This window comes from Castor canadensis, chromosome 16 (assembly GCF_047511655.1).
Source record: "Castor canadensis chromosome 16, mCasCan1.hap1v2, whole genome shotgun sequence".
Lineage (NCBI taxonomy): Eukaryota > Metazoa > Chordata > Mammalia > Rodentia > Castoridae > Castor > Castor canadensis.
This window is the reverse complement of record NC_133401.1, coordinates 9,572,538-9,593,177: the sequence shown is the minus strand read 5'-3', so window position 1 is coordinate 9,593,177 and position 20,640 is coordinate 9,572,538. Positions and strand designations below refer to the sequence as shown.

The 20,640-nt window shown below is 52.3% G+C and overlaps 2 protein-coding genes and 1 long non-coding RNA gene across 9 annotated transcripts in view; 1 reads left to right on the top strand and 2 right to left on the bottom strand.

The window, feature by feature from the left end:
* The first annotated feature begins 820 nt into the window (after window positions 1-820).
* Window positions 821-20,164, top strand: Map4k1 (mitogen-activated protein kinase kinase kinase kinase 1). Of its 4 annotated transcripts, none has more exons than XM_074057844.1 (31): window positions 821-984; window positions 1,150-1,207; window positions 1,323-1,413; window positions 2,136-2,200; window positions 3,946-4,001; window positions 4,092-4,139; window positions 4,289-4,331; window positions 4,418-4,490; window positions 5,265-5,396; window positions 5,922-5,984; window positions 6,095-6,176; window positions 6,602-6,718; window positions 6,963-7,041; window positions 7,527-7,585; window positions 7,668-7,711; window positions 7,790-7,834; window positions 8,614-8,656; window positions 8,977-9,139; window positions 9,238-9,299; window positions 9,825-9,909; window positions 11,256-11,332; window positions 11,408-11,468; window positions 13,577-13,685; window positions 13,776-13,834; window positions 14,028-14,131; window positions 14,667-14,841; window positions 15,121-15,183; window positions 15,286-15,375; window positions 15,458-15,528; window positions 16,049-16,104; window positions 20,000-20,164. In XM_074057844.1, exons 1-31 carry the CDS (start codon window positions 886-888, stop codon window positions 20,067-20,069), a joined length of 2,442 nt encoding a protein of 813 aa, XP_073913945.1. In that variant the 5' UTR covers window positions 821-885; the 3' UTR covers window positions 20,070-20,164. The 4 variants fall into 4 exon arrangements, with proteins under 4 accessions (XP_073913945.1, XP_020034163.1, XP_073913946.1 ...); XM_020178574.2 differs by having other exon boundaries at window positions 9,217-9,299; XM_074057845.1 differs by lacking the exon at window positions 16,049-16,104 and having other exon boundaries at window positions 9,217-9,299.
* Window positions 3,345-14,804, bottom strand: LOC109695829 (uncharacterized). The gene is made up of 3 exons (XR_002213256.2): window positions 14,698-14,804; window positions 6,621-6,811; window positions 3,345-3,720 (listed from the first exon to the last, which is right to left on the bottom strand). It is a non-coding gene; the product is annotated as an uncharacterized lncRNA (long non-coding RNA).
* Ryr1 (ryanodine receptor 1) overlaps window positions 20,159-20,640 on the bottom strand; it is a 120,345-nt gene continuing 119,863 nt past the window's right edge. For all 4 annotated transcript variants that reach the window (XM_020178572.2, XM_074057842.1, XM_074057841.1 and 1 more), the window contains one exon: window positions 20,159-20,469. In XM_020178572.2, coding sequence (XP_020034161.2) covers window positions 20,374-20,469 — 96 coding nt within the window. In that variant the 3' untranslated portion in view covers window positions 20,159-20,373. The remainder of the gene's footprint in view (window positions 20,470-20,640) is intronic.

Below are 20,640 nucleotides of genomic sequence, written 5' to 3'. Positions count from 1 at the left end.
AGTTGTGCGCGGATGGGCGTAGTGGCCTTGTCTTGGGGCAGTCGTGAGAGAGGGCGTCTCTAAAGTCATTCTCGCCTGTCTTGCACCCCTGAGTCATCCAGAATCCAGGATCTTGACCTTCCCAGTTTCAAGACCTGGACCCTGGTTCCCACCTTCCGTCTCAGTCCCAGAAGAAGGGGCCCATAAAGCTATTGTGCTCTGCGGGGAAGGGGAGTGATGAGCAGCTCCTGAGATCGCGCCCAGTCTCCATTAGGCTTCTGGCTGGTGGCTACGCCCCATATGTGCCGCCATGAGTTGTGCATAGGTTCTGTACACTGCGGGCGTGAATGCACAGGACGTATAATGCTCTGAGTACATCTACATGTGTACACACAAGAATGCAGGCATGTGCACCATACGTGCGCCGCAGCAACGTGTAGGAGCAAACACTAAAGTGCACGTGTGAGTCTCAGGTGAACAGGCGTATGTGCTACACAGTCATCTGCAGATGTGCAGATTCTGGGTTGTGGCTGAACTTGCAAGCACCCAGCAGCGGTTCAACTATGGTTTGAGCCCCGCCTAGAACGGGAGAGGGAGTCCCAGGCTGCAATTAAAGTCGTTTGCATCTCATTTGCATCCAGCTCTGGCTTTAGGGGTGGAGGGGGGTCCCAAGGGTCCCAAAGCAAATTGCCCCTCACAGGCTCTCTGAGCCCAGGGGACTGGAGGTGGAGCCTCTTGCACAACCCTGCAGCTGGGGCAGGAAGCGAGAGTGGGGAGGGGGAAGGCCACAGGCCACAGAAGCAAGGCAGGCGCAGGGCTTGTGGGGAGGGAGGGAGGGAGGTGCCAGTGCTGGAGCCCTGAGGCCCTGCTGGCCGCTGGGCACAGGCCCAGCTGCGGGCTCCAGGGATGGACCTCGTGGGCCCTGACATCTTTAATAGGGACCCCCGGGACCACTATGACCTGCTGCAGCGGCTGGGTGGCGGCACCTATGGGGAAGTCTTCAAGGTGAGAAAGCCCTCTTGTCTCCATCACCTCAATCCACTGATCTTTGGGGTGAGGCCTAAGAAGGGGAAGGGGTGCAAGAAGACCCCAGTCCTTGACCATAGCTCAGGGATGCTGAGGGACTCAGGCAAATGGAGCCTGCTTGATGGCCAACTTCCCCTTTATAAGGCTCGGGACAAGGTGTCTGGGGACCTGGTGGCATTGAAGATGGTGAAGATGGAGCCTGGTGAGAGAGGACCCTGGAACTCCTTCCCCGCCCCCACCCCCACATCCTGGGATCTTGGGACCACCTCCCCTTAATTCCCTGCCACCAGCTACCTCTTCCTGTCCCGTCCTGGCAGATGATGATGTCTCCATCCTTCAGAAGGAAATTCTCATGCTGAAAACTTGCCGGCACACCAACATCGTGGCTTACCACGGTAGCTACCTCTGGTGAGGAGCCCCAGCCCAGCCCCCAACTCAGACCCTCCTTTCTGACCAGACACCCCACCCCTGACCTGCTCTCCAGTTCTCAGCTTCCACGTTGAACCTTGGGTCCTCACTCTTAACTGGAGCACCCCAACCTGATTCTCTAACCTGAAGCCCCAGTTTTTCTGATCAGAGCACCCACTCCTAAGCCCCAATTTAGAACTCCCATTTCTGATGGAGGATCCCCCAAATTGATTCCTTCATAGTAATCAGAGCTGAAATCAACTCCCCCAAAAGTCATCATTCTGCCCTTTGGGTCCCCCACTTTCACTCTGATCTTTTAATATGAACCTCTAAATTCTCTAACCCCCACAATAATGACTTCAGTTCCCCAAACCTGGCACCCTGGACCTTTCTGTGCAATGCACATCAATGCAGCCTGTGAAATCTCCACCCTGCCCTTAGGTTAGCCTGGTACGGCAGTGGAATGCCCTCTGTTTGGGGCTCAAAGCCATACATTTGAGTTGAGATCCCCTGAACACACATTTCCTGGTTGAGCCTCAACTTCCTTCTCTGTAAAGTGGGAATGGAACAATCTCACTTTGGTGGGCCAGGGGAGATAGATGACAGTTGGTACATTGAAGTTCTTATCAAACTAGGACAAGACAGTGAACCTGTGGTTGCCCTATAAATAACTTCTCTCTGCCATTATTGGTGTTATCATTAGCACTCTTGAACCGTTGTAGGTTGCAGAAACTCTGGATCTGCATGGAATTCTGTGGGGCTGGTTCTCTCCAGGACATCTACCAAGGTTAGAGGAAGGACAAGGGCATCTGGTCCTCGCCCCCACCCCTCAAGTCAACTCTCTATTTCTCTGTGCTTGTTTCTCTGGGAACTTTCTTCCTGGTCTACAGTTTCATGCAGTGAGCTCTACCTCTGGGCCTGGCCTGGAAGATGCTGGGGAAGCCCTCCAGCCCCTGCCAGATCTGTCCTGTCTCCCCCTCCCTATCTTGGTGTAGGTGTTTGCCTCTTCTTGTTATTCGTGTGTTTTGAGTGTTGTATGTTTTCTGATTCAGACTAGGGACCCAAAAATTTGTCCAATGAATTAATGAATTTTTTATTTTCTCCCTTACCCTACCTTTCAATCTTTTGGAGAATTTGTAGGCTGGGGGTGGGGTAGGCCTCTGGTCACCTCTCTGAAGTTCTTTTTATTTATTTCTTTATTTGTCAGTGCTGGGGATCACCCAGGGCCTTAGACATGCTAGGCAAGAGCTGCACCTCCAGCCCTCTTCTCTGAATTTCCCTTTTTTTGGGGGGTGGGGGGGCTAGAGGAAGGCAGTACTGGGGTTTGAACTCAGGGCCTCACACTTGGTAAGCAGGTGCTCTACCACTTGAACCACTCCACCAGCCCTGAAATTCTGATGTTTACCTGTCTTCAGTTATCTTCCTGACTCCCTCAAGTGTGAGAAAAGGAAACATTTCATTAAGAACCCCTAGGGGACTGGGGATGAAGCTTGCCTGGCATGTGCAAGGCCCCGGATTCTAGCCATCCCCAGAACTCCCTGACAAAAATGCCACAAGGGGGGAAACTGAGGCCCACAGAGAGGAAGTGACTCACCCAGCCATTATGTCAGACCCAGTCTCTTACTACCGCTTTCTGCCTCTTTCTCTCTGCACCCCTCCATGTGTCCTTTAAAATATGGCTGTCTTCCCACAGTCATAGATATTGGTCTCTCTTTCTCAGTCTTTGCCTCTCCATCTCTGTGTCTCTGAGTTCACTCATTGTGGAGTCACCGCTGTCCCTGGTTCAGAGCCTTCCTGACAACCTCTGCTCTCCTCCAGAGAGAAGCCCTGACTCCTCCTGGCGCCCACCATGGTCCTCCTCTTTCTCTGCCCCCTCACTTTGCTCCCTCCCCCCACACCCTCCCACCTCCCACTCCTGAGCTTGATGTTCCTCCTCTCCCTCCAAGTGGGACAACTTCATCCCCCACTGTCACCTTCTTAGAGTAAACTTACTGACCACCTGGTGTAAAATGTCATAACTTCCCACACATATTTCCTGTTGTATTTGCTTGTTCTATTTTTCTTGTTACCATTTATTATCATCTGACATATGTATGTATACACGTGTGTATTTTTTTTTTTTTTTGAGGATAGGGATGAACCGAGGGCCTTAGCACAAGCTAGGCAAATGCCTGACCACTGAGCTACACTTCCATCCCTCCGTGCTTTGTATTTTACTTACCTTACCATCTGTCTCCCACACTGGAATGTTCTTTCCATGAGGGCAGGGATGGGACGTATGTCTTTGGTTCACAACTGTACCTGTGCCTGGCACACAATATACATGCAATAATTATCTGCTGACTGTCTCCTTCTGGCCTGTGTCCTTGGATCACTGCCTCTCTCTGACACCCACTACTTCTCCATCTTCCCCCCTCACTTGTCCTGTACTGGGTCCACTCCCCTTTTTGGCACTCTCTCAGCTGCTTTGGGTAGGGCCCAGGTTTCCTGGCTCCGACCCAACACCTGGCCCGGTTGGGGTGACCTTTGCAGTGACGGGTGCCTTGTCTGAGCTGCAGATTAGCTATGTCTGCCGGGAAGTTCTGCAGGTGAGGAGGGGCCTGGGGGGTCCTGGGAGTGGGCAGAGCCCTGATCTAGCCTGCAGGCATCCACAGACTGCTGTCGGCCCTTCTCTGCAGGGACTGGCCTATCTGCATTCACAGAAGAAGATACATCGTGACATCAAGGTGGGCTGGGGACACCAGTGTCACAGGGGGTGAAGCCCAGGAGACAGGAGCAGCACTTGGGGGGGCTCAGGGCTCAGGGCTCAGGACGGTTTGAGTTGGGGGCTGGGAGGGGGACTCTGACAGCTTCCAATCCCTCCTCTGGTACCCAGGGAGCCAACATACTCATCAATGATGCTGGGGAGGTCAGAATGGGTGAGTGTGGCTGGAGGGAGTGGGTGGGTGGGGGCATGAGGGGGGCTGAAGGGACAGAGACACTACATCTCTCCCTCTGCCTCCAGCTGACTTCGGGATCTCAGCCCAAATTGGGGCGACGCTGGCTAGGCGCCTCTCTTTCATTGGAACACCCTACTGGTGAGGGGTGCCCAGCGGGCAGCTGTGGGTGGGGTGGTGGGGGCTTTTCCCACCCTGGCTCCCTGGGAACCCCTTCCTCCATGGAAGATTCTTTTCCTCTCCTTGGCTCTCTCAAGTTTTCTGTTTTATTTGTGCTTATTTCTCTCAGTTTTTTATTTACGTGTGTGTGTGTGGTACTGGGGCTTGAACTCAGACCCTACATCTTGAGCCACTCTGCCAGCCCTTTATTGTGAAGAGTTTTTTTGAGATAGGATCTCACAAACTGTTTGCCTGGGCTGGCTTCAAACAGCGATCCTCCTGATCTCTGCCTCCTGAGTAGCTGGGATTACAGGAGTGAGCCACCAGAACCCGGCATGGGTTGGTTTTTGTCTTGTCTCTGCAATCTATCGATTTCTGTCTTTTTCTCAGCCTGTGGCTTTTCTCTCTCTTTATTTCTATCTTTCTCTGACAAAAGATCTTTTTTTTTCTGTGCTAGGAACTTCATGTATGCTACACCCCTGTCCTATTTTTTTTTTTTAATTTTTCTGTGAGACAGGGTCTTGCAAGATAGCCCAGGCTGGCCTAGAACTCTCGGTCCTCCTGCCTCAGCCTCCTGAGTGCAGGGATTAGAGGCAGGCACCACTACGGTGGGCTCCCCAGCCCTGTCTATCTATCTGTCTGTCTTTTCCAGCCTGATTCTGCATTTCTGCCTTTATATCTGGCTCTCTCTGTTCCCCATCTTCCCTCACCCTGTCCCTGTGCCACCTCTGGCTCTCTGAGGGTCTCTACCTCCAGGATGGCTCCAGAAGTGGCGGCCGTGGCCCTCAAGGGGGGATACAACGAGCTGTGTGACATCTGGTCCCTGGGCATCACTGCCATCGAACTGGCCGAGCTACAGCCCCCGCTTTTTGATGTGCACCCTCTCAGGTAGGCAGGTTTGGCAGGTCCCCTTGGGCCTAGAGACGCTGTCCAGGCCTGACTCTGAAGACCACCACTCAGCCTGTGGATCCTCCATGGGCTCCCCCAGCTTGAGTCCCTGACATGAGCCATAGCTCTAAAATGTGATTTTTGGCTTCCCTTTGAAGTTGAGTCTCAGGGCTGCAGGTGGTGCACTTATAATCTTGGCTACACGGCAGGTGGAGACAGGAGGCTCTTCGTCCAATTCTGACTCTGGCAAAAAGAAGAGACTCTACCAGAAAAATAAATAATGCAAAAAGGGCTGGTAGAATGGCTCAAGTGGTAGAGGTCATGTCTAGCAAGCGTGAAGCCATGAGTTCAAACCCCAGTGCCACAAAAAAAAAAAAAAATTCACATCGATGTATCATAAAATCTGAGCCTCATTTGTGTTTATCCCTCACATTGCTCTGCCTCAGAGTTGTGGGGAACCTCTGAAGCCATGAGGCCTGGCCCCCTTGGGGGTCTGAACCCCATAGTCTTCCCCTGCTGTTCTAGAGTTCTCTTCCTCATGACAAAGAGTGGCTACCAGCCTCCCCGGCTAAAGGAAAAGGGCCGATGGTAAGCCAGGGTGACCTGAGGGGTTGGGGGAAGGGCAGGGCCTGGGCTGGAGGGTGTGATGGGAAGGTCTCTGGTCCCCTCACCCTAGAACCTGGCTTCTTCCTCCCAAGGTCGGCTGCTTTCCACAACTTTGTCAAAGTCACCCTCACTAAGAGCCCCAAGAAACGACCCAGTGCCACCAAGATGCTCAGTGTAAATCTCCCTGCCTACTTCCCCTCGAATTCCCTGGTTTTCTCAACCCAGAACCCCCGGGCCTTCCACGACTTCCTGGAGCATTGTCCTACTCCCTCAGAATTTCCCCTCCATGTTCTACCCGACACCTTCCGTGTCCCCTGAATTGCTAAAACTTGCCACTTCCCAAGAGTCTTCAGACTCATTCCCTGAGAGTCCTGTTAAGTTCCAAGGAAACTTCGATCCCTTCTAAGATGTCCTGGACTTCCACAATCCCCCTTCTGAGAACCCTGAATTCTTCTAATCCCTTAAAACTTCCTAGAATTCCCAGGTTCTAGAGTTCCCTAGGCTCCCCCACCTTCTCCCTCACCTGGCACCTGGCCCCTGGATTCCCTTAGACATGGAAGCCCCTACCCTAACTCTCCCATGCCTCCCCTCTCCCTTAGCATCAGCTGGTGTCCCAACCTGGGCTGAACAGAGGTCTGATCCTAGATCTTCTTGACAAACTGAGGAACCCCGGAAAAGGGTCCCCTGTGGGTGAGACTGAAGACGAGGAGCCTGAGGTGAGGGCCCAGGAACCTCCTGGCTTTTGTCCAGGCCGTTCTCTTGCCAGGAGTACTATCCTTCAGCCCCCAGCTGACATGGTGAGATAGCTCCTAGAACCAAACACAGGACAGGAGGAAGGGAAGCTTGGCACAGGGCTGTGTGCAGAGGATTGTGGGAGAGAGGAGGACTCAAGGCTGGGCCTAGAGGGTGGTGGGGCTGCTTAGGGGCTGCGAGCCCTGATGCAGCTGCCCCTCTGCCCAGCCACCCCCTGCCATCCCCCGGCGGATCAGATCCACCCACAAGGCCAGCTCTCTGGGGATCCCCGATGCAGATTGCTGTCGTGAGTAGAGAACCCTACAGTTTGGGAACATCTGTCCCAATAATAGATCCAAGAAGCCCCCTGCACCCACCATCAGACCACCAGAGACACTTATCCCATAAGAGACCCCAGAGAATCTCATAGCCACGTGACCTACAAAATGATCATAGGAAAAAAAAATGATCATAGAGCTCCCTCACCCCTCTGAGCTATTGGCCCCACAAGACCTCCCATCGCCACCCTGACCCCAAAGACTTCAGGAGTCTTTCAGAACCCCTGGTACCCAAGTGGTCCCAACACAAGCATGTTGTAACTACTTGGAGCCCTTCCACGCCCCTGATCCCAAACCATGACCCTGCCCCCAGTGAGACTCCTATAAACCAAGACCTGGCCCTCAGGGACAGGGCCAATCCCTGAGATCTTGACTCCAGACTCTCAATTTCTACTCTCTCTTCCTAAATCTGTCTCCCCATCCCTCTCACTGGTCATCTGTCCCCACATCCTAGGGCGGCACATGGAGTTCAGGAAGCTTAGAGGAGTGGAGTCCAGGCCCCCAGCTGACATGGTGAGATAGCTCCTTGCTCTCCCCCAGTGCCCTCCCCCCCCCCCCCCCCCGCGGCTCTGCTGACCCTCTCCGCATTCCGCAGGCCTGTCTACAGCCCCCAGGAGACTTCAGGAGCAGCAGTCCCAGGTCAGGGACCCCTGGGAGGAAGGGGAGGGAACCGGGGTGTGTGTTGGCTGCCTGAGGCTCATGTTTGTCACCCCTCAGGAGCCAGCCGTCAGAGTCTGATGACGACTATGATGACGTGGACATGTAAGAGGCCCAGCTCCAGCCCCACACGCCCTCACCACAGCCCCCAGTTTTTGACACCTGGAGCCCACCTTACCTCCACCTAAACACCAGTGTCCCCCTACCTTCCTGCTACCCTTGGACCACGAGCCCTGACCTGACCCAATGCAGCCCCTGCTTTCCTCCTCTGATCCCCAAGCCCACCCTCTACCTTCACCTCTGACCCCCTACCTAGTCCCAACTTAAGCCTCCACCTTCACCTTTAGCCCTTGCCCTCAGCTCTAGTCCTGATCCCAACTCCTATCCAACCTGCCCTCCTTGTGCTCAGCCCCCTTCCTCCCCACCCCCATCTTCTTCAGCCCTAACCCTCCACCCCCAGCCCTCATCTCTTGACATCATCCCACCCAATCTCAGACCTTGACGCCTGGAAATTTTCCAAAGGCCAAACCTGGGGACCCAGACCCAAAGCCACATCCCAGCATTCATCCCAGGCTTAGTCCTCACTCGCTACACACCTTGTGTGCAGTGGGCTCGAGTGGTACAGGCACACATGGGTAGGGGTGGGTGTACCTGGGTCCAGGACTTCCCATTACCAGAATCACCAGGTGCTTGTGAGAGGCTGAAGGCCTGGTGCATTGGCAGCCCCAGAGCTGCTGTCAGTCCTGTTCTCCTCAGTCCAGCCAGGCCCAATCAGCCCTCCCACCTGCCTTCCCAGTCCCGGGCCACCAGCCCTGGGCACCCTATCTTCCCCATCCACCTAGTTCCCCACACCACTGCCTGCTTACCCCATCTTTGTGTTTCAGCCCCACCCCTGCAGAGGACATACCTCCTCCACTGCCCCCCAAGGTAGGGCCCTGAGGATCTGGAGGCCAGGCCTTTTGGTTGCTGGGACATGGGGTTCCCCAGGACTGGGAGTTTTGGATGATGGGTATGGGGGCACCTGGAAGTGACCTCATGGACACTGGTCAGCTGGCCCAGCATTAAGTCTTTGGTTTGTGGGGTGTGCTGACGTCTGGGGTGGGGGGGGTGTTGGGGGAGGCTGGACTGAAGAGAGGTGTTGTGGAGAGGGTCAGAGCCATGGCTCTGGTGGAGGCAGGACCCAGAGGTGCCTTTCTCTTTCTGAGACCATCTGATGTGTTTCCCCATTTTCCTTCATGTCTCCAAAGCCCAAGTTTCGTTCTCCATCAGATGACGGACCTGGGGGGATGGGAGATGAGGGGCAGCTGAGCCCAGGGGTGCTGGTCCGGTGTGCCAGTGGGCCTCCCCCACGCACCCCCCACCTTGGGCCTCCCCCAGCTACCCGAAGTCCCCACCTCACTGCCCACTCAGGTAATAGGATGGGGTAGGGTGGAGGGTGGGCAGGAGTAAGGGGTCTTGGGGGCTGATTTTGCCCCAACCCCTCTCAGAACCCTCACTCTGGAACCCAGCTTCCCGGGAGCCTGACCAGCCCCCAGTGCTGCCCCCTAAGAAAGAAAAGATGAAGAGAAAGGTAAGGACCAGCTGCGTGCCTTGGCATGGGCCAGGGGTGCCCAGTGGGGGTAGGGAGGACTAATAAAAATGACAGGTGGCATTCACTGAGCTCTTCTTCTGTGCCAGACATTGATCTCATGTCTTTATGTGGTATAAATCTCCACAGATAGAAAGAGATATCACAGAGGTAGATATTATTCTTCATAACACAGATGGGGAAACTGAGGCACAGAGTTGTTAAATGGCTTGCCTGAGGTTGTATAGGAAGTAGTTCCCCCCAATCTATGGAGGATACACTCCAAGACCCCCCCCCATTAAATGCCTGAAAATGGATAATACCCAAATCTGTATATTTTTCCTATGCTGTTCATGGGTAACTGAGGCCATAGAAAACAGGATCGTGCGAGAGAGCTGACTTTGAGGAGGCAGAGTCAGGACTTGAACCCTGGCACTCTTGCTCCAGATTCCTAACCACTATGCCTTCCTGTCCCCTGCTCCTTTTGGCTGGGTCTGCTGCCCCATCTGGCCGCCATGGCCCACCCAGGGATGTACCCTCCTTGTGAAGTTGTTCAACGGCTGCCCCCTCCGTATCCACAGCACGGCAGCCTGGACACACCCCTCCACCAAAGGTGAGCATTGGGTGATCCAGGAGGGCCTGGGTTGGGGAGCCAGTGCCGGGGGGAGGCCCTGATGGAAGCACAGGGGAGGGTCTCAGTGGGGTGGGAGCGGGGTGGCCCAGTGGAATCAGGGGCAGAGCCTGTGGTCACAGTTGGATTTGAGAATCCAAGAGGGGAAGAGGAAAGATGAGTTGGAGAGTGAAAAGTAGGAAAATCAGGGTTTGGGGACCAGGGGTGGCTGAGTCTAACAGAAATTCTAGAGTTTGGGGTATATAATGGACATACAGAAGATCAGCAGGAGGTTAATGGTACAGACTCAGATCAGGGTTTGGGGGCAGGAGTTTTAGGGATCAGAATGCAGCAAAGGACAGAGTTTGGGGATCAGTGATGTAGACATAAGAACAGTGAGGGGGTTGTTAAAAAAAAAGAGCATCAGAAGCCGGGCGCCAATGGTCACACCTGTAATCCTAGTTACTCAGGAGAGAAAGATCAGAAGGATCGCAGTTCAAAATCAGCCTGGGCAAATAGTTCTGCAAGACACTATCTCTAAAAACTCCCTCACAGAAAAGGGCTGGTGGAGTGACTCAAGGTGTATAGGCCCTGAATTCAAACCCCAGTACTACAAAGAAAGAAGGAAGGAAGGAAGGAGGGAGGGAGGGAGGAAGGCAAGGAGGAAGGGAGGGAGGGAGGGAGGGAGAGAAGGAAGGAAGGAAGGAAGAAGAAATAGCATCAGGGCTGGGGGCATGGCTTGAGTGGTAGAACTCCTGCCTGCCAAGCACAAGGCCCTGAGTTCAAACCCCAGTACCACCAAAATTAAATAAAGAAAGCGTCAGAGGTTGGGCATGGTGGTACGTGCCTGTAATCCTAGCACTCTGGAGGCCAAGGTAGGAGGGTTGAGAGTTTGAGGCCAGTGAGGACTGTATAGTAAGACCGTATCTCAGAAAAAGACAAGAAAGAAAAGGAAAAGAAGAAACAGTATTAGAATTCAGGGGTCACACTGGCATAATTCATATTTTGGGGTGTTTGGGGGCCTGTGTGCCATCAAAGCTCAACAGTGGGGAGGCGTAGAACTTCACCGTTTGGGAAGGCAGGTCTAAGGCAGGATTGAGAAGTGAGGATGTGGAGGGCCAGGGTCTTGTGGGTAAGGGTGGAAGAATGTGACAAGTCACAGGGGGCTGGCTTCAGGGAGAGGGCAGGGTTTCAGCTGAGATCTGGGGAGACAGAGGCTGGCGTGTCAGTTGGAAAGTTAGAGGATAATGGGACAGAGCTGGGGACCTGAGGGTTCAGACAGGTGGGGATCTGGGAGGTCCCCCAAGATGACGTCATTTCCCAGCACCCTGATTGTCCCCCACCCCCAGATCAGCACCTACTACTGGGGGCAGAGGAAGGCATTTTCATCTTGAACCGGAATGACCAGGAGGCCACCCTGGAAATGGTGAGGGAGTAGCATCTAGGGAGAGGTGGGATGGGGGACCTCGGGGTGCTAACAGGCCATCCCCACTCTCTGCAGCTCTTTCCCAGCCGGACTACCTGGGTGTACTCCATCAACAACGTCCTCATGTCTCTCTCAGGTGTGCCTGTGAGGTAGAGGGAAGACTTAAAGGGTCAAGGTCATGGAGTTGTGGGGTAGATGAACATAGTTGGAAAAAAACTTAGGGGCCAGAGAGCTGGGGGGTGGGTCAAGTGACAGAGTACCTGCATAGCAAGTTCAAGGTCTTCAGTTCAAACCCAGTACTGAAACAAACAAACAAACAAAAGGCTGGGTGCCAGTGGCTCAAGGATTGTAATCCTAGTTACTTGGGAGACTGAGATTGGGAGGAGGGAGGTTCGAGGCCAACCCAGGAAGAAGTTCTTGAGACCCCATTTCCAAAATAACTAGGGCAAAGTAGACTGGAGATGTGGCTCAAGTGGGAGAGTGCTTAGTTTAAAGTGTGAAGCCCTAACTTCAACCCTTAGTCCCACCAAAAACAACAGCAACAAAAAGAATCCTTTTGACCAGGCACAGAGACCCCCATCTCAACCAATGGCTGAGTGTGGTAGCATGTACCTATCATCCCTTATGGGGAACCACAAATGGAAGGCTGGCCTGGGCATAAAGCAGGACCCTATCTCCAAAATAATCAAAGCAAAAAGGGCTGGCAGAGTGGCTTAAATGCTAGAGCACCTGCTTAGCAAGTGCAAGACCCTGAGTTCAACCCCCAGTACCACCAAAAGAAAAGGCATGGTGGTACACACCTGTAATCCCCCCCACTTGAATTCAAGGCTAGACTGGTCTATGTAGCCAGTGCAAGTTTGGCTTGAGCTACTTAAAGAATTCCTGTCTCAAAAAATAAATAAAAATTTGGAAGTGATATGCAAAATAGAATGAAACAAAAAATCTTAGGCTTCTCCTTCACTGAACCATAGGTTCAATTTTCAGCTACTTTTTTACTGTAGGACTTAGGCAGGGGACTTCTTGGACCTCAGTTTTTCCATCTGTAAAATAGAACTCACAATAGCCCTCACTTCTCCTCTGTGGTGAGGTCATTGCTACAATAAAATTAGTCTTTTTTTTTTTTTCTTTTTTGCTGTACTGGGCTTGAACTTAGGGCCTCATGCTCACAAGACAGGTGCCCTACCACTTGAACCACTCTGCCAGCTGATAAACTAGTCTTTGAACAGCTTTGATATTCAGATGACAACCAGAATTTTTTCCTTTACTAAAATAGAGTGAGCAAATTAAAGATTTAAAAAAACTGGGCTGGAAGTATAGTTCAATCTTTAGGATACCTGCTTTGCAAGATGAAAGTCCTGAGTACTGCCAAAAAAAAAAATCTGTCATTTCTATATAAATATTTTGTGTAAAAGAATTTCTAGTTTCAAGGGACACCCCAAGCCAAATAGGATGCATGAGTCAGTTAATATCACATCTGGGATGATAAACTTTTTTTTTTCTGGTGTTGGGGATCAAACTCAGGGCCCTTCCACTGAGCTGAGTCCCCAACCATGACAGAGTGACAAACTTAAGAAAAAATTCCAGATTTCTCCCTTCTTGCCCTCTCTACCACTATGAAGCCCAGGCTGGCTTTGAATTTGGGATCCTCCTGCCTCAATCTACTGAATGCTGGTATTACAGGCATGCACCACCATGCCTGGCCTAGGTAGTTTTTCTTTTTTTTTTTTTCAAGTTCAGGAAGCCTGTATAAATCATCTTCCTTAATAATGGACAAATTTACAACACATATCAAAGCATTTCCCCATAATTATAATTTTTTTTAGTATTGGGGTTGGAACTCAGGACTTTGTGCTTGCAAGGCAGGTGCTCTACTACTTGAGCCTTTCCGACAGCCCTTTTTTATGTTGGGTATTTTTGAGATAGGGTCTCTCAAACCGTTTGCCCAGCTTCAAACAGTGATCCACCTGATCTCTGCCTCCTGAGTATCTAGGATTACAGGTATGAGCCACCAGCCCCCAGTGAGAACATACTTCTTTGACTCACTACTGTTTACCAAGTACAGTGCCTGGCCTACACTGGGTATTTAAAATGTGTTGAGTGAGAAGTGAATGAATGGAACGTTCTTGAGATTTGCAGGTTTGGGAGTTTTCAAAGACAGGGTCAGCAAGGGGATGGGGTAAAAGAGTTCCCCCATCCTCGGTCCTGTAACAGCCTCCTGTTTCCCCCCATATACACGCACTGCAGGAAAGACCCCCCACCTGTACTCTCATAGCATCTTGGGCCTGCTGGAACGGAGAGAGACCAGAGCCGGGAACCCCATCGCTCACATTAGTCCCCACCGGCTACTGGCAAGGTACCAGCCCCCCAAGTAGCGCCATAGACTCCTAGGGCCTCCCCTCCCCGCTGCTGTCCCAGTGCCCACTCACTCCCACGTCTTCTTCAGGAAGAACATGGTCTCCACCAAGATCCAGGACACCAAAGGCTGCCGGGCGTGCTGTGTGGGTGAGGCAGGACCCTAGGGGTGTGCAGGGGAGGCTGGGCAGGCCGGACTGGGGCTTGGATCACATCTACCCCAAAAGATTGCAGAGTTAGGGTGTCCAAAGCCCAGGGAAAGGGGTGTGGCAGTCTACACCTTGAGAGAGGACTGCCGGGAGGAGGGAGATTGACCTTGACCCATCCCTGCCCTCCTGCACAGCGGAGGGTGCGAGCTCAGGGGGCCCATTTCTGTGCGGGGCATTGGAGACATCGGTGGTCCTGCTCCAGTGGTACCAGCCCATGAACAAGTTCCTGCTCGTCCGGGTAAGGTCCCCGGGGCGGGGGTGCTGGGGGCGCTGAGGGATGCCGCGACGCGGGCTTTGAACCCGCTGCGCTTGGCTGGATAGTTTAGGGAAGTCCTGCCCCCATCGAGGCCCCGCCCCACTCCGCTCCCCGCCCCGCCCTTTTGGGCTGAGCTGGAGGCGCGGCCTGCTCAGGACTTGCTCCTTAAGCTCCGCCCCTCACACCTAGTCCTAATTATTTCTAAGCCTTTTATGCCCCGCCCCCGGGTCCCTTTTGAGTCTCCAAGGAGTTTTTGCTGCCCTTGAGATCCTGTACCTTGGGGTCCCTGCCTTTCTGTCGCCAGAGTGACACGCCCCTAAATGAAGCCATACCCACCCTGAGGTCACATCCCTGTTTCTAAGGCGTACAGTAGGTACAGTAGAGGCCGCGCCCCCTGAGATTCCTATGACACCTCCCAACACGAAGGGCCCTGGAAACACTCGCTCAGTCCCCGGCCTGCCGCAAGCCCCGCCCTCGGCCGCGCCCCCTGAGCCCGCCCCTCCCATGCGGCCCGCAGCAGGTGCTGTTCCCGCTGCCCACGCCGCTACCCGTGTTCGCGCTGCTGACCGCGCCAGGCTCCGAGCTACCGGCCGTGTGCATCGGCGTGAGCCCCGGGAGGCCGGCGAGGTCCGTGCTCTTCCACACCGTGCGCTTCGGCGCGCTGTCCTGCTGGCTGGGCGATGCGAGCACCAGTGAGTGACGTCCCCCTGAGGGCGGGGCTGCAGGGAGGGGTGGGGCTGAGTGATGGGGGGGGACTTATCCTGAGGCCCTACTGGGAAAGGGGTGGAGCCTGGAGGAACGGAGAACTGATTGGTGAAATTGAGGGGGCGGGGTCTGCGCGGTGGGCGGGGCTTACCCTACTTTGCTTGGGGCAGGAGGGGGCCCTAGCCCGAGGCGCTGGACTTCTGAGGTTGGTGTGGGGAAAAGGGAACCAGGTGGAGTTGGTCCTTAATCTCCTGCCTCGCAAACAGAGCACGAGGGACCCGTGCAGGTGACCCAGGTGAAGGAAGACATGGTGATGGTGTTGATGGACGGTGAGCTTCCTCCTTCCACTGCCCTCACCCCTCCCGGGACCCGCGGGCCCCTTTAAGCCCCCTGCTCACAGTTCTTCCATCCCTCGCTCTTCCTCCTTCCAGGCTCTCTGAAGCTGGTGACCCCAGAGGGGACTCCGGTCCGAGGGCTTCGCACCCCTGAGATCCCCATGACGGAAGCAGTGGAGGCCGTGGGTGCGTGCAGGGATGGGAGGACCCACGCTTGGGGTTGAGACTCAGCCGATCCCCAGGGTAACAGGCACTGCTTTCTCTCCAGCCATGGTTGGGGGCCGGCTTCAGGCCTTCTGGAAGCATGGAGTGCAGGTGTGGGCTCCAGGCTCCGACCAGGTGAGCCCCTCCCTTCCAAAGTCAGACTAATCCCCTTGTCTGCCTCTCTAGCCCAAGTATTATCTTGGGCTGCTGTTGACTTTGTGCAATGGACTTTGCTTCTCTCTGATCCTTTATTCCCCAACTGCAAAATGGGGGCCACTACAGAGATATGTGGATGGTTAAGAGTGGGGACTAGACGGCCTGGGATGGAATCCAGCTGGGTGACCTTGGGCATAGGATGAAGAAGTGTGCCTCACTGTGCTCCTTTAGTAATGGAGGGAAAATGGGCTGTGTCAGACTCTGCTTGCACTGTAGTATTTTATTTATCTTTTCAATCACTTATCAAGTAGGTATTAAGATTTTGCAGGTTAGTAATCCAAGACACAGAGAGGTTAAGTAACTTGCTAGAGGTCACACAGCTGGTGTGTGATGGAGAAATTGATCGTCTGAATCTGAGGCTAGACGTTCAGAGGGAACTGTGTTTATGGGAAGAGGGAAAGGGGTTTTCTTGGCACTGGCCCCCGTGCTTCCTCCATAGCTGCTGCAGGAACTGAGAGACCCCACCCTCACCTTCCGTCTGCTTGGCTCCCCCAGGTAAGGTGGTGGTGAGGGGGGCAGAAGGATTTGGGAGGGGGCTCCTGATGTGGTGAGGCCATCCCAAGGTATCTGCAGCCACCTGTATCTTTGGCCTTCCTGCTTCCCTCTGTCTCCATAGTCTGTTCCCTGCATGACAGCCAAAAGGACATGCTTCTTTTACATTTTTAACTTTTACGATGTTAAAAATAACTTTTTAGTACCTGCCCTGGGGCTCAGACCCCAGGAGCTTGTCTCAGAGGGAGGGAGCACAGCCCACACATGATTTTTTTTATAGTGTATGACTTCTTACAGCTATTTCACTTATCCCTCTCTCTTACACACACACACACACACACACACACACACACACACATGCGTGTAATTTCTTTCTAGATATTTTGGAATAAGTTGCATATATGCGCATTTGCCTCTAACTACGTCAATGTATGTTTCCTGATTCAAAGCAAGGATGCACTTTTATTTATTTATTCGTTTGCTTTTTTTTTTTTTCTCTTTTCTTTGGTGCTGGGGATGGAACCAGGGCCTTGCTCATGCTAGGCAAAGCATGCTACCACTGAGCTACATCCTAGCCCTATTTATTTATTTTTGTATGTTTTTGAGACAGGGTCTTGCTATGTAGTCCCATCAGGTCTAGAACTCTTGATGCTCTTGCCTCCCAAGTGTTGGGATTATAGGTATGCGCTATCATACCTGGCTAAGGAGTGCCAACCTTTGTGTTCACGTGCCCACTCGAGTTCACTGGTTGTTCTTGATAACAACAAAAAAATAATTCTTTCTTCCTGGCCAAGGGTCCAATCCAGGATTGTGGATTACATTAAGGAATAGTGTTTCTTTAGTCTTTAGCCTGGAGCAGTTCTTCAGATGTCTTTTGTGTTTCATAACTTGACACTTTTGAAGAGTACAAGAAAATTATTTTTGCCAGGTGTGGTGGCGCACACCTGTCATCCCAGCACTTGGGAAGCTGGCTGTGAAGCCCAGGCTGGCTACATAGCCAGACCCATCTCAAGAAAAAGAAAAAAAAATAAGGATGGGAGGGAGGAAGGAAGCTCTTTTTATTTGGGTTTGAGGTTTCCAGTGTTTGGAGCAGGATTGCTGTAGAAGTGATGTGGGATCTTTCTGAGTGTCTTGAGTCCAGTGGGTTTGCCCATTACTGGCGGTAAAAGCATTTGATCACTTGGTAAAGGGTGGAGATGGCCAGTGTTCCCCATTGTAGGCAGCTCTTTCCTTGTTAATGAGGGGCATTTGGGGGACATTGAGGCCATGTAAAGATGCTACTTCCCATTTCACCTCGAAGAACGCTTTTTTTTTTTTTTGGCGATACTGGGGTTTGAACTCAAGGCCTACATCTTGAATCACCCCATCAGCCCTATTTTTGTGAAGGGTTTTTTGAGATATGGTCTTGTGAAGTATTTGCCCAGGATGGCTTCAAACTGAGATGCTCCTGATCTCTGCTTCCTGAGTAGCTAGGATTATAGGTGTGAGCAAGCCACTGGTGCCTGGCTCCTTTTGATTTTTTCCTTTTTCTTTTTTGCACTGCTGGGGATGGAAACCAGGGCCTCACCCATGCTAGGCAAATACTTACCACTGAGCCACACCTCCAGCCCCACTGATGAGTTTTTGGCCTGCATCTATTACTGGGATGGTTGCAGAATGAATTTTTTGTGGGGAGTGCTTGAGATCAAATCCATAGCCTCACACATGAGGTGACGTATACAATGGTGATCTTCTAATTCTGTCTTTGCTTTGCATGTATTAGTTGGCATTCTACTATTAAGAAAACCTGTTCCTTCTCCATCACTTATTTTTTTGTGGGACTGGGGTTTGAACTCAGGGCTTTGTGCTTGCAAAGCAGGTGCCCTACTGCTTGAGCTGCATCTCCAGTCCTTTTGCTCTGATTATTTTAGAGATGGGGGTCTCATGAACTATTTGCCAGTGCTGGCTTCAAATAGTTATACTCTTGATCTCTGCCTCCCAAGTAGCTAGGATTACAGGCTTGAGCCACTGTACCTGGCTCCATCATTTATTTCCTTATGTCAAGATCTCATTTCCATTTCATTCTACAGGTTTTAAGCTGTTACTATCATTATTTTGGGGACAAATAGTCTCAGATTTAGCTAATGGGACCCTTTTAAGGAGCCTCTATGTCCTTTCTAAAAATTTTTATTTCTTTTCTACATGGTACCGGGGATTGAACTCAAACTTGCTAGGCAGGTGCTCTACCACTTGAGCCACAGCTCTCCTGTTTTTCATAGGGTCTTGCTTTTGCCCTGAGTCAGCCTTGGACCTCAGTCCTCCTACTCTGCCTCCCAAGTAGCTGGAATCGCCAGCATGTACCACCAACCCAGGTTGTTTTTGAGATAAGGTCATACTAACTTTTGCCTGGCTGCCCTCAAACCAAGATCCTCCTATCTCTGCCTCCCACGCAGCTGGGGCCACAGTGCCTGGTTCCCTTTGTCCTTTTGACCTGATTTTTTTTTTTTTTTTGGCACTGGGGTTTGAACTCAGGGCCTCACACACTTGCTAGGCAGATGCTCTACCACTTGAGCCACTCTACTGACCCTTTTTTTTTGTGGTACTGGGACTTGAACTCAGGACCTATACCTTAGCCACTCCACAAGCCCTTTTTTTTTTGTGATGGGTATTTTTGAGATAGGGTCTTGTGCTCAGGCAAATAGTTCATGAGACCCTACTTGAAAAACCCTTCACAAAAACTCCCCCAAAAAACAGCTGGTTGAGTGGCTCAAGTGGTAGAGCACCTGCTTACCAAGTGTGAGGCCCTGAGTTCAAACTCCAGGGCCAGCAGAAAAAAAAAGATACATATATATACATATATTTGGTCTTCCTCTCCATTTCCACACACACGACTCTTAAAATCTTTGGAGTCTCCAAGGCTGACGGGTGTCTTTGTGTGTGTGGATGAGTTGACCCATGGTTGGTAGTTCCCCAGTGGCCTCAGGATGGAGGCTGGTTGTCAGGGAAACCAGTCACATTATTAGAGAGATGGGACCCCCTCCAGGGAGGGGGGAGGGACTGAAGGTTAGGTTTAGATGACGGTGGGGCCCCTATAATGGGATTAGTGGCTACTAAGGAAAGGAAGAACCCAGCCACTAGCAGGCTTTCTGTGTATCCCCATGTGACACCCACTGCCATGTTGTAATACATATGGAAGACCCTCACTACAGCCCAGCGCCAAGCTTGTAACTCCCCAGGCTGCAGAGCCATGGGCCAAAAACCCCTTATTCATTCTCTCTCTCTCTCTCTTTTTTGGTGGTGCTGGGGCTTGAACTTGGGGCCTACATTTTGAGCCACTCCACCAGCTCTTTTTTTGTGGTGGGGTTTTTCAAGATAGGGTCTCGTGAACTATTTGCCCGGGATATCAGTGATCCTCCTGATCTCTCTGCCTCCTGGGTAGCCAGGATTACAGGTGATAGCCACTGCGCTTGACTTTTTGGTTCTTGAGACAGGATCTTGCCTTCCACCCCAGGCTGACCTCAAACTCTGAATCCTCCTGCCTCAGCCTCCCAGGTGCTGGGATTGCAGGCAGACGCCACCAAGCCTGACTTGCTCATTCATTGCATTGAGCTGGCATAGTTACTTTCTCTTCTATGCAAAATCAAGACAATTGTCTTTTGATCCAGAAAATACTTTAAAGGTTTTCCTTAAGATATTAAGTATGCATTCCTTAGGTGGAAGCTATAAAGGCCTTGGAGGCAGATTACAGATTTCCAAATCGATCAGCTTGTCGCCTGTGATCCATAGCCTAGAGACTTTCCTCTTTTCCTGTAATAAACCTAGCAAGGACCCAAAGCGGAAACGGGTTCGGCCCTGAGCACGCTGTGCACGTGAACTGCTTGGGGAAGGAATGAGCGAATGACCTGACTTCTCCCCCCAGGCCGGTAGTGGTGGAGACGCGGCCTGCAGACGACCCGACCGCCCCCAGCAACCTCTACATCCAGGAATGAGTCCCTAGGAGGCGTGGGGACAGCCCCTGCACCCCCACCAGACACACTAGGCCCCGCCATGTCCTTCTCTCCCAATAAACATGACTTCAGCCTCGGCTCGTCTTGTTTTTTTGGGGGAAGGGGAGGCATTTCTGGAGGCCCACTTTCCCCAAACTGCAACCGCCCAACGTGATGCCGGGGGACAGCACAATTTTATTTCTCCAGTACAAGGTCACCTTGGGGGTAGGGGTTTGGGGGTGAGGGGGCTTGCAGTGAGAATAAGGCACTTGAGGTGGGGGTGCAGGGCCAGCTGGAGGGGGGGGTCTCAACTAAGCTGGTCCTCATATTGCTTGCGGAAACAGTCGCCAGCCGGGAAGAAGTCCCAACATCGCTCCTGGTACATCTTCCAGACATAAGACTCCTAGGGTTGGGGATGAGAAGTGGCCCTTGGTCACATCTTCAAATGGAACTGTTTTTTTATTTTTATTTTTTTTGGCTGGCTGAGGATTCGAACTCAGGGCCTCACCCTGCTAGGCAAGCGCTCTACGCCTTTAGCCACACTCCCAGCCCCAGTTTGAGTTTTCTACTGCCA

Excerpts from the sequence above, each read along its gene's own strand:
- Map4k1 (XM_020178574.2), top strand. The coding sequence starts at position 886 with ATGGACCTCGTGGGCCCTGACATCTTTAATAGGGACCCCCGGGACCAC. Across the intron at positions 13,686-13,775 it reads CCCCACCGGCTACTGGCAAG|GAAGAACATGGTCTCCACCA; the intron begins GTACCAGCCCCC and ends CGTCTTCTTCAG. Across the intron at positions 15,184-15,285 it reads GGTGATGGTGTTGATGGACG|GCTCTCTGAAGCTGGTGACC; the intron begins GTGAGCTTCCTC and ends TCCTCCTTCCAG.